Raw genomic sequence first — 16,448 nt, forward strand, 5'->3', positions numbered from 1 at the left:
GGACCCCCAAGGAGTTCGGTCGAGCCAAGGGGGGGAGTCCTCCCCTTCCAAACCGAATCCAACTAGGTTTGGAAGGAGGAGTCCTTCCCCTTTTTTCCACCTCCTCTTTTTTCTTTCCTTTTCTCTTTGAGTTTCTTCCTATGGCGCATAGGGCCTTCTTGGGCTGTCCCACCAGCCCACTAAGGGCTGGTGTGCCACCCCCAAGGCCTATGGGCTTCCCCGGGGTGGGTTGCCCCCCCCCCCCCCCCCCCCCCCGGTGAACACCCGGAACCCATTCGTCATTCCCGGTACATTCCCGGTAACTCCGAAAACCTTCCGGTAATCAAATGAGGTCATCCTATATATCAATCTTCGTTTTCGGACCATTCCGGAAACCCTCGTGACGTCCGTGATCTCATCCGGGACTCCGAACAACATTCGGTAACCAACCATATAACTCAAAAACGCATAAAACAACGTCGAACCTTAAGTGTGCAGACCCTGCGGGTTCGAGAACTATGTAGACATGACCCGAGAGACTCCTCGGTCAATATCCAATAGCGGGACCTGGATGCCCATATTGGATCCTACATATTCTACGAAGATATTATCGTTTGAACCTCAGTGCCAAGGATTCATATAATCCCGTATGTCATTCCCTTTGTCCTTCGGTATGTTACTTGCCCGAGATTCGATCGTCAGTATCCGCATACCTATTTCAATCTCGTTTACCCACAAGTCTCTTTACTCGTTCCGTAATACAAGATCCCGCAACTTACACTAAGTCACATTGCTTGCAAGGCTTGTGTGTGATGTTGTATTACTGAGTGGGCCCCGAGATACCTCTCCGTCACACGGAGTGACAAATCCCAGTCTCGATCCATACTAACTCAACGAACACCTTCGGAGATACCTGTAGAGCATCTTTATAGTCACCCAGTTACGTTGCGTCGTTTGATACACACAAAGTATTCCTCCGGTGTCAGTGAGTTATATGATCTCATGGTCATAGGAACAAATACTTGACACGCAGAAAACAGTAGCAACAAAATGACACGATCAATATGCTACGTCTATTAGTTTGGGTCTAGTCCATCACGTGATTCTCCTAATGACGTGATCCAGTTATCAAGCAACAACACCTTGTTCATTATCAGAAGACCCTGACTATCTTTGATCAACTGGCTAGCCAACTAGAGGCTTGCTAGGGACAGTGTTTTGTCTATGTATCCACACATGTATATAAGTCTTCATTCAATACAATTATAGCATGGATAATAAACGATTATCATGAACTAAGAAATATAATAATAACTAATTTATTATTGCCTCTAGGGCATATTTCCAATAGTTACTGCCCGTGAAAATCAAGGCAAATTCCTGGGAGCAGCAACACAAGCACTACCTCATGTATTAAGTGCGGGTTCAGCTGAGCTATTGGCCCTGCAGAACTTGTACAAACACTCAATGGTGATGGACTCGACCATGCGTCCATAGTCTTCTAGAATATTACTGGGAGCTCCGTATGCACGCATCCTCATAGATGTCGTGCACTTCAAAAGTGAGGTGAATCCAAGTGTGCGGTGCAATCCTGTTTGCACTTGAAGTAGCTGTCGAACTCCCTGATGAAATTCACAATCCTAAGGAAGAGCTTCCGGCTCATTCGATAACGACACTGAATATTTTGTCGCCGTGCAAATGAGCGGCGGGGATGTAGTCGGTGTAGAGCAAGAAATAGCACTTCTGCTTTGCCTTGAGTCGGCCCGACATCGAGCAACTTCACCGCGGCTTTACATTGCTCGCGAACAGGCCGGCCAGAGAAGCGAGAACCATGGGGTGCTCTTCATCCTGGGCGTCGGCATCGGCTTCCTCCTCCGGCAAACACCTCCTCGTCGTTGGAGTCCATCGCCGAGATAAAAATCGGTGTACGCCTAGCAGGCGTGGCACACGCGCAACCGCGTGCATGGCTGGAGCACCGGAAAAACTCACCCGGAAGCACGGGGCGAAGCCGTTACGGACCCTCCCTTTCTCACTGGGGACATGGCCTTTCTAGCGGCGGTAGGTAGGTGGACGGCGCCGGGATCAGCACGACGACGAAAGGTGTAGTTGCGTGGGGGCGAATCTGAAGGTGGAAAACCGTTTTTCGCATGACAGTGGTGGCCCATGCGCCGTTTTCCCTTCCGCCGGAGCCCCCAAATGTCCCCAGCGCACTGGGTTCGGCCTGGGATCGCCAGGCCTAAAATGGGCCCTACCGACGCAAATCGGCGTCCTGGGGGCGCGACTGGGGCAATTTTTCGACACCGGCGGAAAAAAACACGTCCTGGTGGCCTGTTGGGGGCGCGTCTGGAGATGCTCTAACTGCATGCTCCTGCCCACCTGCTTCCCGCTCCTGTGATTGCCTCGCCACTCCTTTCTCTGTTGGCCTCCGCCCACCGTTATATTGCCGCCACCCTCACTATCTTTCTACCTCCACCTCTTGTTCTTCTCCTTCACGATAGCCCCCCACCGCACTTGTATCAGTCAAACCACCCGCGCCGATAACCCCTTCATCGGCTTCGCTTGGGACGCCGAAGTCCGTTGGGCTCACTATGCAGCCCCGGTTTTCCGACGAGGTCTTGCCTCAGCCTCGCCGAGGTCGATCCTCATGGTTGCCGCGTCACCCCCTTCTTCGACATCGGCAGAGTCGGCCGACACTTCTAAAAATTCTAGGGACCTAATAAAAAGCAAAACCATTCGAAATTAGGCGGACGGCGATTTAATTGAAACCGCCAATCCGGGTCGCTGGACTAGAAGAAGATGACACGAGGAAGAGTCTCAAACGTCTGCCACCAACAAAAAGGCGTCTGGCGCCAACGGCCAACCGTGCAACCGCGGTCGCAGGCAGCGGCAGGGCTTTCGTGAGCATTTTCTGGTAGGGAACGGCCTTTATCAGTCGTGCAACGCACACCACACATACCTGCCACGTTGACCTCCATCGCCACCGCCACTAGCCATAGCCAGGTATACTCCGCACCTCGCATTTTCTTACTCCGGCCTCCCTCCATGCCCTGTGTTCCTCAAGCAACGGCACCATCCGCCCATCCCCTCTCCCCGCCATGAAGTCCCACCAGAGCAAGAGCGGCCCGTCTTCTCGGAAGCGCTCGGCCGCCGTCGCCGCGCCGGTGGCCTTCCTGCTCGTCCTGGTGCTCGTCACGCTCTACGACTTGACCTTCGCTGACCGGCGTTACCTGCGCATACATGGCGCCTCTTCCTCGTCGTCGTCGTCGTCGTCGTCTCCGGCATGCGACCTCACGCGGGGCGAGTGGGTGCGGGACGCCGCGGAGGCGCCCTACTACACGAACCTGACGTGCCCCTTCATCGACGACCACCAGAACTGCATCAAGTTCGGCAAGCCGAGCCTCGAGTTCCTGCGCTGGAGGTGGCGCCCGGACGGCTGCGAGCTCCCCCGCTTCGACGCCGCGCGGTTCCTGCACGCCATGAGGGGCAAGTCCATGGCCTTCGTCGGGGACTCCCTCGCCAGGAACCACTTCAAGTCCCTGCTCTGCCTCTTGTCAAGGGTACGTACGTACGATACGAACGAACGTGTTGCATGCGCTCTGCCATTGCCTTCAGCTTTGCCGTGTTTCCGTTTCTGACGCAAACCAACGATTGGCCGGCCGGCAGGTGGCGCAGCCGGTGGAGGTCGGGGGCGAGCCGGAGATCGACCCGACGGGGAGGGCCGTCCGGCGGGACTACTACTACGGCAGCCACGACTTCACGGCCTCCCTCTTCTGGTCGCCCTTCCTGGTCAAGGCCAACCTGTCCAACGCCACGCTCGGCATGTGGGACGTGCACCTCGACACGCCGGACGCTCGGTGGGCGTCGCACCTCGCCGGCTTCGACCACGTCGTCCTGTCCGGCACCAACTGGTTCCTCCGCCCCTCGGTGTACTACGAGGGCGGTCGCGCCGTCGCGTGCAACGGCGGCGCGAGCTGCGTCGCCGGGAACGTGTCGGCCGAGATGACCGTGCCCCGCGCCCTCCGCGCGGCGTTCCGGACGGCGCTCGGCGCCGTCGCCGCGAGCGAAGGGTTCCGCGGCAAGGCGGTGCTCCGGACGGTGACGCCCGCGCACTTCGAGGGCGGCGAGTGGAACACGGGCGGCGACTGCGTGCGCACGCACCCGTACCGCCGCGGTGACCGCGCCCTGGGCGCCGTCGAGGCCGAGTACCGCAGCGCGCAGGTACGTAAATGGTGCAAGCAAACCTCGTAACCCCCCATGAATCTCGTGTCACGTGGAACGCCACAGCTAAATGAAATGCGCGTGACTCGGCTAGGTCGAGGCGCTGAGGGAGACGAAGTCGGCGAGGACGAGGAGGGACGGCTCGGAGGCGGAGCTGGTGCTGATGGACATCACGGGGGCGATGGACCTGCGGCCGGACGGGCACCCGAGCCGGTACGGGCACCCGCCGGGCGGGAGCGTGGAGGGCAGCTTCGTGGTGGACTGCCTGCACTGGTGCCTGCCGGGCCCGATCGACCTGTGGAGCGAGCTGCTGTCACACATGCTCCTGCATCCACGTCCATGAGTTGCCAATCGCCCAAGTGACAAAAACAAAACAAAAACCTCTATTACACGGCCGTGATTCTTTGATTCTTCAGACGTGAAACGGTTGAGGGATGATGTTGTAGTCGTGGATCGTCGGCACAAGTTGTATTTGCACCAACTTTCCAAGCAAAGTAGACCCTCCACTAAGCATGGCTAGTGTCACGCTGTCAACACGCTGACTTGAGAGCATGTCTGTGTCGTGTCGTGCCGTGTCGTGGCTACTTGCTTGGTGACCATGGAGTGGAAGCTGTCCATATCCATCGGCACTACCATGTGGACTCACCGATCGACGCGGGATGAACTAACGTGTAACCCATGATCGTAGATTCCCTGTCTTTTCTGGAATATGTATTTGCCACAGAAGGAACTGGTCAACTGGATCCTGAGTTCCTGATTCAGACCTGCACATGCTGCCGACTCCTTTGTTTGTGCCATGGAATGTGCTTCCTCGTACCTTACTGGAGTAGTGGTGCTATTTATGGCTTATCTTAGCATTTTAATCTCTGCACAAGATTCAGCAGCAGCAACAACAACAACAAAAAAAGTCTGCACCGAACCCTTAAAGTCAATAGTGCTGTCGCTAGCACATGAAATTGTATAGTTTTACACGGTGATCCAGGAATTATGTATTCTAGGGCGTACAGTTTGTTTGATAGCAAAGTATTTTTTTTCGAAAAAAGTTAGTTTAGGACTAGATGTAGTGTTCACCAGTGGGATCCCGTAACGATGCCATCTACTGACCGGTCGCATCTCCATCTTGAATCCGAATCCTCTGACGTGCAGCCTGACGTTGACTTGGGACGTTCATGGCTAGCGTGGAGCGTGATCAAGTGGGCGTCAGGAGGCCAACTGAGATGCTTCAACTTGATTAAGCTTTTCAGATGTTCTGTTTCTATGCCGATCGAGTTGTATAGCAAGTTTGGAGTTGCGAGAATGAATTGTGCAACTTTAGGTCTAAAAACTGTACGACTAGTTTTCATGTCCCGAGATGACCAGATCTGAATTACTCCCTCCGTTCTTTTTTATAAGACGTTTCATACAGTTATTGTTTTGGACGATGTCTGAAACATCTACAACGGCTTATCTCTACTATTAAAGAGGGATCTGCCGTCGTGATGGTTCGACCTCCTTCTCGTACGTCGTTAACAATTTTATAAAAACACCCCTGGCCTTCTAGATATTAAACCCGCAGTCCTTGGTGAGTGAGAAATAACGGTTTGAGATATATTTTTTTGGTTGCAGATCGAGCGACTGCTCTCCAGATCCGATCGGGAGCAGGATGACGGCGGCATGGCTCCGGGAGGCGGGGAACGGCGGTGCTCCACGACCATGGCTGCTCGGCCTCCTGGGAAGAAGAGACGAGGGAGAGAGAGGAGGTGAGATGGAGAGAAGAGAAGCAGAGCAGGGCGACACGGATTCCTTCTTCTGGTCCGACGGTGGCTACGGTCGGCTGATCCAGGTATGTGTCCCGACTCCTCTCCTCCCTGTAAAAACAGATCGAGCAACGGCTCTCCAGATCCGATCAGGAGCAGGACGGCGACGGCATGGCTCCGGAAGGCGGGGAACGGCGTGGAAACAGCGGGCGACGAGGCGAGGCGGTTCAGATCAGGGTTGAGCGCGGCGGTTCAGATCAGGGTTGAGCGCGGCGGTGCATAGTGGAGGCCGCCACCAGCGGCGCTCCATGGCCCTGGCGGCTCGCCCCCTGGGAAGAAGAGACGAGGGAGAGAGAGGAGGTGAGATGGAGAGAAGAGAAGCAGAGCGGCGCCGACCATGGTCAGGGCGGCGCCGACCGAGAAGCCTCTGAGGTGCAGCGATAACTGCGTCTGCGTCCTCGTCTGCACATTGGTGTAGATGCCGAGCTGCAGCGCGGCATCGAGGAGCGCACAGGCTTTCTCCATCTGCCCCAGGTTCACGCAGAGGTCCATCAAGCAGTTGCAGTAGGGCATCTTCACCACGCCACGGACGCCGCTCAAGATGCCCCTGGCTGCCTCCTTGAAGGATTTAGTGGAGGCTTTCCTGTCCACCAGGAGCTTCACCACGGTGCCAAGCTGGGCGTTGCTCCTGTCGATGCAGTCAACCACCTTGCCGAGTTCCTCCACAGGCGCATCCGCTGCCACGGCAAGAAGGTAGCCGCATAACCGGTCGTCGGGCGTGATTTTGAGGTCCTCTAGCATGCCGAATGACCTGACGACGTCGTCGGTGCATCCCACTTTACCATAGCACCGGATGAACGAGGTGAGGATGAAGATGTTGGGCTTGAAACCCGCCTGTGCCATCTCCTTCAATATGGCCTCTACACCAGGGACATTGCCAGTGCAGGAATATAGTGTCACCATTGATGAGTAGGTCCGACTATCAGGCTTGCACTTGGTGTCCATGGAAGACTTCATGTCTGTGAAGATCTCCTCGGCCTCCTCGACATAGCCGATATCGGCGCACATTGACAGGAGCATGTTGTATAGCACCACGTCGATGTCCATCACCTCGTCCTTCATCTTCCGGTACACGATCTTCGCGTCCTCACCGTAGCGTGCCCTCGTGTATGCCTGCAGGAGACAACAGTAGGTTGCCCTGTTGGGCTGCACCTTCTTGCTGACCATCTCTCTATGGATGGTTGCTACTACAACAAAAGACCTTCCAATGGCGCCAGAAATAGGCACGTGATGGGAGAATACTTGGCTTGATCTTTCTGTTGCGGCTACGCCTTAAGGGACTTCCTAGGCAAGTATGCAAAGGATTTCCCCCGTGGCCTTGGAGCCTTGCATTGGTGTTCCCTCGAAGCGGAAAGGATGATGTAGCGTAGCGGTGGTAAGTATTTCCCTCAGTTTGAGAACCAAGGTATCAATCCAGTGGAGGAGTATCTCAAGATCCTACACAAACACAAAAGCTTGCTCCCAACGCTATGAAGGGGTTGTTAATCCCTTATAGATTGTTTGCCAAGTGAGAACTGAAAGCAACAAAGTAACAAGGCAAAGTAAAAGCGGAGGTGTAAACGATGGATGTGAATAGACCCGGGGGCCATAGTGTTTACTAGTGGCTTCTCTCATGAAAGCAAGTAGACGGTGGGTGAACAAATTACTGTCAAGCAATTGATAGAAAGTCGTGACGTCATCTATGCAATGATTATATCTAGAGGCATCACGTCCAAAACAAGTAGACCGATACTTTCACATCTACTACTATTACTCCACACGTCGACCGCTATCCAGCATGCATCTAGTGTATTAAGTCCATAAGAACAGAGTAACGCCTTAAGCAAGATGACATGATGTAGAGGGATAATCTCAAACCAATGATAAAACCCCCATCTTTTTACCCTTGATGGCAACTACTTGATGTGTGCCTTGCTGCCCTACTGTCACTGGGAAAGGTCACCACATGGTAGAACCCAAAACCAAGCACTTCTCCCATTGCAAGAATCATAGATCTAGTTGGCCAAACAAACCCAAGACTCGGAGAGTCTTACAAGGATATCAAATCATGCATATAAGAAATCAGCAAAGACTCAAACATATATCATATATAATCTGATCACAAATCCACAATTCATCAGATCTCGACAAACACACCACCAAAGAAGATTACATCGGATAGATCTCCATGAAGATCATGGAGAACTTTGTATTGAAGATCCAAGAGAGAGAAGAAGCCATCTAGCTACTAACTATGGACCCGTAGGTCTGAAGTGAACTACTCACGAATCATTGGAGGGGCGATGATGATGATGAAGAAGCCCTCCAACTCCAAAGTCCCCTCCGGCAGGGTGCCGGAAGGGTCTCCAGATGAGACCTCGCGGAAACGGAAGCTTGCGGCGGCGGAAAAGTATTTTCAAGGCTCCCCTGATTTTTTGCTGAATATTTGGGAATATATAGGCCAAAGATCTAGGTCAGGGGGCGTCCAAGGAGGCCACAAGTCCTGACACCGCCGCCTCCCCCTGGTGGCGGAGTGGGAGCTTGTGGGCTCCTTGGAGCCCACCTGGCTTGGCCCAGAGGCCCCCTGATCTTCTTCCGTTTGGACTCCGTTCCAAAACCAGATATAAAAAGAGTCAAAAACTCAGAAAAAACAGGAACTCGCACTTGGCACTGAATTAATAAGTTAGTCCCAAAAAAGATATAAAAGGTACATAAAACATCCAAAGAAGACAAGATAACAGCGTGAAACCATCAAAAATTACAGATACGTTTGAGACTTATCAAGCATCCCCAAGCTTAACTCCTGCTCGTCCTCGAGTAGGGGAGTGATAAAGAATGAATTTTTGATGCTTTCATGCTACCTAGCATAGGTGTCCTCTGTAATTCCTCTTATGTGACGTGGATGTTCAGATCCATTAGATACAAAACAATAGTTTGCTATTGACGTGGAAACAGTAATAATTCAAGCAAACTAGCAAGGTAATCATGAACTTTCAAAATAACAAGGCCAAAAAAAGTTATCCCTACAAAAGCATATAGTCTGGCTATGCTCTATCATCATTGCACAACGAATTTAAATCATACACAACCCCGGTATTGGCCAAGTAATTGTTTCACACCTTTACTTTCTCAAACCTTTTCAACTCTCACGCAATACATGAGCGTGAGCCATGGTTATAGCACTATAGATGGTGTGGAATGTGGTGGAGGTTGCAAGAAAAAAAGGAGAAGATAGTCACTTTAACTAGGCATATCAATGAGCTGTGGAGATGCTCATCAATAAATATCAATGTGAATGAGTAGGGATTGCCATACAAATGATGCACTAGAGCTAAGAGTATGTGAAAGCTCTTAAAGAAAACTAGTGGATGTGCATCCAACTTGCTTGCTCACGAAGACCTAAGGCAATTTTGAGGAAGCCTATCACTTGAATATACAAGCCAAGTTATGTAATGAAAATTTCCCACTAGCTATATGGTGGTGACAAAACGAGAGACTCTCAATCATGAAGATCATGATGCTTAATATGCACAAGTGTGGAAAAAGTGGTAGCATTGTCCCTTCTCTCATTTTTTTTGGTGGGCTTCTTTGGCCTCTTTTATTTCCTCACATGGGACAATGCTCCATTAATGATGATCATCACACTTTCAACTCAAAACTTAGAGAACTATGACTCTATATGGAATGCCTTCGGTAGTGTACCGTGGCAATGATCTAGCATGGCATAGACATCAATGGAAACATCATGCTAGCTATCTTACGATCATGCAATGGCAATGTAGACGTGGTGGCACATGTCATGGTGGTAGTTGCATGGCAATATATCTTAGAATGACTTTGAAAAAGCCATAGTAGGTAGGTATGGTGGCTGTTTTGAGGGAGGCTAATGGTGGGTTTTGTGCACCGGCAAAAATTGCACGACACTAAGAAGATAGTGATGGTGGTAGGTGAAAGTGCATCTAAACCATGGACTCAACATTAGTCATGAAGAACTCATATACTTGTTGCAAAAGTTTTATTAGTTATCGAAACAAAGCATTCAACGCATACTCCTAGGGGAAGGGTTGGTAGGTATAAACCATCGCGCGATCCCGACCGCCACGCAAAGGATGACAATCAATATACTAATCATGCTCAGATTTCATCACATAGCGGTTCACCATACGTGCATGCTACGGGAATCACTAACTTCAACACAAGTATTTCTAGATCCACAACACCTTACTAGCATGACTTCAATATTACCATAGCCACAACTCAAAACTAATTGAGATGAATCAAACTTCTCTAACTATTCAATGCACATGAAGGTGGAAGTTTTCGTATCCCTTTGGATAACTACCCCTTTTGGGACTACTTTCAAAGCATAGATCAACTACCAAGCCACGCATCGCTGTGCTCTAAAAGATATAAGTGAAGCACATAGAGCAAAAGTATCTAGCTCAAAAGATATAATTGAAGCACATGTGAGCTGAATTGTCTACCAAAAGATATAAGTGAAGCTCGACAAAATCACGTTGAGTGCATGTCTCTCTCTCTAGGTGTGCAACAAGGATGATTGTGACACAACAAAAATAAAAGACTCCTACGATAAAAGACGCTCCAAGCAAAAACACATAACATGTGGTGAATAAAAATATAGCCCCAAGTAACGTTACCGATGGATTGAAGACGAAAGAGGGATGCCTTCCCGGGGCATCCCCAAGCTTAGGCTTTTACGGCATCCTTGAATCTCTTGGGGTGCCTTGGTAATCCCCAAGCTTGAGCTCTTGTCACTCTTTATCTTTTTGTCCATAAGAACTTCACCCAAAACTTGAAAACTTCACAACACGAAACTTAAACAGAAACTCGTGATAACATTAGTACAAGAAAGCAAACCACCACTTCCTTAGGTACTGTAGCAACCTTAAATTCTACTTGTGCTGATGTTGGGTTACTGTACTTTCAATCTTCCATGGCTAATACCCCCCGATACTATCCATAGTTTCATCAAAATAAGCAACCAACACAACAAAAACAGAATCTGTTAACAGCAGACCAGTCTGTAGAAATCTGTATATTTCGTATACCTCTGGTACTTCAAAAATTCTGAAAAGTTACGAAAGTCTGAAGAATTTGCGTAGCAATCAGCATCAAAAATAATCAACTCAAAAGCTCTTACAGAAAAGAAATGAAAATTCTTTTCTTGAGCAGAAAGTTTCTGTCTTTTCCAGCATGACCAAACGATCATCCCTAAGACTAATCATAACGGTTTTGCTTGGCACAAACGCAAAAATAAACACACAAAAAACAATCATAACAGAATTATGAAAGTGTGGAAAACACAAAACAGAAAGAATTGGGTTGCCTCCCAACAAGCGCTTTTGTTTAACGCCCTTAGCTAGGCGAAAGGTGATGGAATCACATATAGTCATCTTTGGTGCTCAAACCATAGGTAGCCCTCATCATAGATTCATAAGGAAATCTTATTTTCTTTCTAGGAAAGTGCTCCATGCCCTTCTTTAAAGGAAATTGAAATCTAATATTCCCTTCCTTCATGTCGATGATAACACCAATAGTCCTTAGGAAAGGTCTACCAAGAATAATGGGACATGAAGGATTGCAATCTATGTCAAGTACAATGAAATCCACGGGTACATAGTTCTTATTTGCAAAAATAAGAACATCATCGATCCTCCCCATGGGTTTCTTGGCAGTAGAATACGCAAGATGCAAATTAAGAGAACACTCTTCAATCTCAAGAAAACCAAGAATATCACATAAAGAGTTTGGAATCGCGGAAACACTAGCACCCAAATCACACAAAGCATTGCACTCATAGTTTTTGATCTTGATTTTGATAGGTTCCCACTCATCATGAAGTTTTCTAGGTATAGAGACTTCTAGTTCGAGCTTCTCTTCAAGAGATTTCATCATAGCATCTACGATATGCGCGGTAAAGGCTTTGCTTTGGCTATAAGCATGTGGGGAGTTTGCAATGGATTGCATCAAAGAAATGCATTCAAACAAGGAGCAACTATCATAATTGAATTCCTTGAAATCCAAAGTGGGAGTTTCATTACTACCCAAAATTTTGACTTCTTCTACTCCACTCTCCACACCTTTATCATCAAGATAGGTGGACTCCGAATCATTGGGGCGTTTTTAACCAAAGTGGATTCATATCCAGCCCCTCCATAAGTAGGTTTGACACGCGAAAACAAAGATTCAAAAGGAGACACACCAAGTACTTTAAGATCTTCGTGATTTGCATCACTAGAACGCACCCTTTTAAGCCAATCATGTCTAGCGCGAATTTGGGCGGTTCTTTCTTTTCTCTCATTCATGGAGATACACATAGCTTTCAAAGTTTCATCCAAGTTGACCTTGGGAGGAACGCATCTAACTTTCAAAGCATCAATATCACAAGACATCTTATCAACGCTTTTAGCCAAATCGTCTATTTTGAGTAGATTTTCCTCTATGGGCGCATTGAAAATCTTTTGAGAATTAATGAACTCTTTGATATTACTCTCTAAATCAGAGGGTAATTTTTTGTGATTTCCATAAGTGTTGCCGTAGGAATTGCCATAATTGTTAGAGGAGTTACTAGGAAAAGGCCTAGGAACATAGTTTCCTCTAAAAGCATTGTTGTTGCCAAAATTGTTCCTACCAACAAAATTCACGTCCAAACTAGCATTGATACTCGCAATCAAAGAAGATAATGGCATGTCATTAGGATCTACGATAGCGTTTCTACTAGCAACCAAATTCATTAACTCGTCCATCTTAGCACTAAGAGAGTTAATCTCTTCTATAGCATGCACCTTTTTGCTAGCACGCGACCTTTCAATGTGCCACTGAGAGTAGTTGGTCATGATATTGTCTAGGAGTTTTGTAGCGTCTCCTAACGTGATTTCCATGAACGTTCCACCTGAGGCGGAGTCAAATATATTGCGAGAAGCGAAATTCAAGCCAGCGTAAAAGATTTGTATAATCATCCACAAACTCAAGCCATGAGCGGGACAATTTCTAATCATAAGCTTCATCCTCTCCCAAGATTGTGCAACGTGTTCATGATCAAGTTGCGTGAAATTCATGATATTGTTACGTAATGAGATGATCTTAGGCGGCGTAAAATACTTGGAGATGTAAGCATCTTTGCACTTATCCCAAGAATTGATACTATTTTTAGGCAAAGAAGAAAACCAAGTTTTTGTGCGATCTCGCAACGAGAAAGGAAGAAGTTTCAACTTAATCACGTCATTATCCACATCTCTTTTCTTTTGCATATCACAAAGCTCAATGAAGGTATTGCGATGGGATGCGGCATCTTCACTAGGAAGCCCCGAGAATTGCTCTTTCATAACAAGATTCAACAAAGCTGCGTTGATTTCATACGATTCCGCACTAGTGGCGGGAGCAATCGGAGTACTAATAAAATCATTATTATTAGCACTACAAGAATCAGCTTCTTTGCCGTCTGCCATCACAAACGACAAAGACTAAATCCCGGACGGCAAAGAGAATACCATAGACGACAAAGAATCTCACGGCCGGCAAAATTTCCGCGCGTCAGCCTACGACGGCATATGACCTTGTTTGCCGTCTGTCCCCCCAAAGCGGACGGCAAAGCTCTTTGCCGTCAGCTTTCAATAGGAGCAGTCGGCAAAGTGCTCGAGACGGCATCCGACATGCGTTGCCTCCGTTAGGGGTTAAAGGAGGCTTTGCCGTATGCCTCCCCCTTATTCTTTGCCGTCTGCCTCCCCCTTATTATTTGCCGTCTACTCCCCCTTATTCTTGGCCGTCTACCTCCTCCTCCTCCCCCCTCCACTCTTTGCCGTCTGCCTCCTCCTCCCCCCTCCTCCGTGCCCTCTTCTTTTCCGTCTGCCCACCCTGGAGGCAGATGGCAAAGAGCCTATATAGACACCCCAGGATGCACAGCTGGGTGCCATGTGGCACCTTTGCCATCTGCCAGCTGATGGCACAGGTCTTTGCCATCAGCTGGCAGACGGCAAAGAGCCCATATAGTACCTGTTTTTTTGTTTTATATTATTTCACATCACACATATATATATATTTGACAGCACATTTATATAATTCACCACACATATATGATATATAGTTCACCACACATATACTTGCCAACACATATATATAATTCACCACACATATATGATATACATATAAATCAATGTACATCCCCATATATCGAAAGAACCAACATACAAAGTATTGCACTGTTTATCCATATATACATATACATATAGTTTGACATTGTTCATCAACTCAAATGAAAACTAGATGATATACATATAAAGTTCATCCATCGACATTGTTCAACTCCATGAATGCCAGCTTCCATGCATGTAGTATATCCAATCTGCAAAAATGTGAATAAGAAAGTCAGAAGAAGAACAAAATATGATGTTTTTGAGCTAATTATGTCATTTTTAGCGGAAAACAAGCTAAGAATATAATATTCATGAGCTAACCAAGGTTCTTATGCCATTTTTAGCTTATTATGGCATTTTGGAGCTAAATGGGTTAATTATGTCATTGTTGGGGAAATTAAAGCAAGGATAATATGAAAGAGGAGAAGAAATATGAGGAGGAGGAGAAGAAGAAGAAATCAAGAAGAAGGAGGAGAAGGAGGAGGAGGAGGATGAGAAGGACTAGAAGGTCCTTGTCCTTGTCCTCCTCCTCCTCCTCCTCCTTCTCTTCTTCTTCTTCTTTCTTTCTTTCTTTTCATTTTTCCTATTTATTCTCATCTTATCCTCTTGTTGGAGCTAAATTACCTAATTATGTCATTTTGGAGCTATATGGGCTAATTATCCCATTTTAGAGGAAAACAAGCTAAGAATATAATATTCATGAGCTAACCAAGGTTCTTATGCCATTTTGAGCTTATTATGGCATTTTGGAGCTAAATGGGCTAATTATGTCATTGTTGGGGAAATTAAAGCAAGGATAATACGAAAGAGGAGAAGAAAGAGGAGGAGGAGGAGAAGAAGAAGAAATCAAGAAGAAGGAGGAGAAGGAGGAGAAGGAGGAGGAGGAGAAGGACTAGAAGGTCCTTGGCCTTCTCCTCCTCCTCCTCCTCCTCCTCCTTCTCCTTCTTCTCTTCTTCTTCTTCTTCTTTCTTTTCATTTTGCCTATTTATTCTCCTCTTCTCCTCTTGTTGGAGCTAAATTACCTAATTATGTCTTTTTGTAGCTAAATGGGTTAATTATCCCATTTTAGAGGAAAACAAGCTAAGTATATAATATTCATGAGCTAACACAAGGTTCTTATGCCATTTTGAGCTTATTATGGTATTTTGGAGCTAAATGGGCTAATTATGTCATTGTTGGGGAAATTAAAGCAAGGATAATATGAAAGAGGAGAAGAAAGAGGAGGAGGAGGAGAAGAAGAAGAAATCAAGAAGAAGGAGGAGAAGGAGGAGAAGGAGGAGGAGGGTAAGGACTAGAAGGTCCTTGGCCTTCTCCTTCTCCTCCTCCTCCTCCTCCTTCTCCTTCTTCTCTTCTTCTTCTTCTTCTTCTTCTTCTTCTTCTTTCTTTCCATTTTTCCTATTTCTTCTCCTCTTCTCCTCTTGTTGGAGCTAAATTACCTAATTATGTCTTTTTGAAGCTAAATGGGCTAATTATCCCATTTTAGAGGAAAACAAGCTAAGTATATAATATTCATGAGCTAACCAAGGTTCTTATGCAATTTTAGCTTATTATGGCATTTTGGAGCTAAATGGGCTAATTATGTCATTGTTGGGGAAATTAAAGCACGGATAATATGAAAGAGGAGAAGAAAGAGTAGGAGGAGGAGAAGAAGAAGAAATCAAGAAGAAGGAGGAGAAGGAGGAGGAGGAGAAGGACTAGAAGGTCCTAGGCCTTCTCCTCCTCCTCATCCTTCTCCTATTGGAAATATGCCCTAGAGGCAATAATAAATTAGTTATTATTATATTTCTTAGTTCATGATAATCGTTTATTATCCATGCTATAATTGTATTGATTGGAAACACAATACTTGTGTGGATACATAGACAAAACACTGTCCCTAGTAAGCCTCTAGTTGACTAGCTCGTTGTTCAAAGATGGTCAAGGTTTCCTGGCCATAGGCAAGTGTTGTCACTTGATAACAGGATCACATCATTAGGAGAATCATGTGATGGACTAGACCCAAACTAATAGACGTAGCATGTTGATCGTGTCATTTTGTTGCTACTGTTTTCTGCGTGTCAAGTATTTGTTCCTATGACCATGAGATCATATAACTCACGAACACCGAAGGAATGCTTTGTGTGTATCAAACGTCGCAACGTAACTGGGTGACTATAAAGATGCTCTACAGGTATCTCCGAAGGTGTTCGTTGAGTTAGTATGGATCAAGACTGGGATTTATCACTCCGTATGACGGGGAGGTATCTCGGGGCCCACTCGGTAATACAACATCACACACAAGCCTTGCAAGCAATGTAACTTAGTGTAAGTTGCGGGATCTTGT

General features: G+C 47.2%; 1 protein-coding gene and 1 pseudogene across 1 annotated transcript; one reads left to right on the forward strand and one right to left on the reverse strand.

The window, feature by feature from the left end:
- The first annotated feature begins 2,863 nt into the window (after positions 1 to 2,863).
- LOC123403103 (protein trichome birefringence-like 19) lies at positions 2,864 to 4,958 on the forward strand. The gene is made up of 3 exons (XM_045097069.1): positions 2,864 to 3,536; positions 3,643 to 4,197; positions 4,292 to 4,958. The coding sequence occupies exons 1-3, from the start codon at positions 3,075 to 3,077 to the stop codon at positions 4,538 to 4,540; spliced, it is 1,266 nt and encodes a 421-aa protein (XP_044953004.1). The 5' UTR covers positions 2,864 to 3,074; the 3' UTR covers positions 4,541 to 4,958.
- Positions 4,959 to 6,185: 1,227 nt separating this feature from the next.
- Positions 6,186 to 16,448, reverse strand: part of LOC123405658 — a 30,564-nt pseudogene continuing 20,301 nt past the window's right edge.

This window comes from Hordeum vulgare, chromosome 6H, assembly GCF_904849725.1.
Source record: "Hordeum vulgare subsp. vulgare chromosome 6H, MorexV3_pseudomolecules_assembly, whole genome shotgun sequence".
Taxonomy (NCBI): domain Eukaryota; kingdom Viridiplantae; phylum Streptophyta; class Magnoliopsida; order Poales; family Poaceae; genus Hordeum; species Hordeum vulgare.

Coding starts and splice junctions, on each gene's coding strand:
- LOC123403103 (XM_045097069.1), top strand. CDS start 3,075: ATGAAGTCCCACCAGAGCAAGAGCGGCCCGTCTTCTCGGAAGCGCTCG. Junction 3,537..3,642: donor TGCTCTGCCTCTTGTCAAGG/GTACGTACGTAC, acceptor GCCGGCCGGCAG/GTGGCGCAGCCGGTGGAGGT. Junction 4,198..4,291: donor CCGAGTACCGCAGCGCGCAG/GTACGTAAATGG, acceptor TGACTCGGCTAG/GTCGAGGCGCTGAGGGAGAC.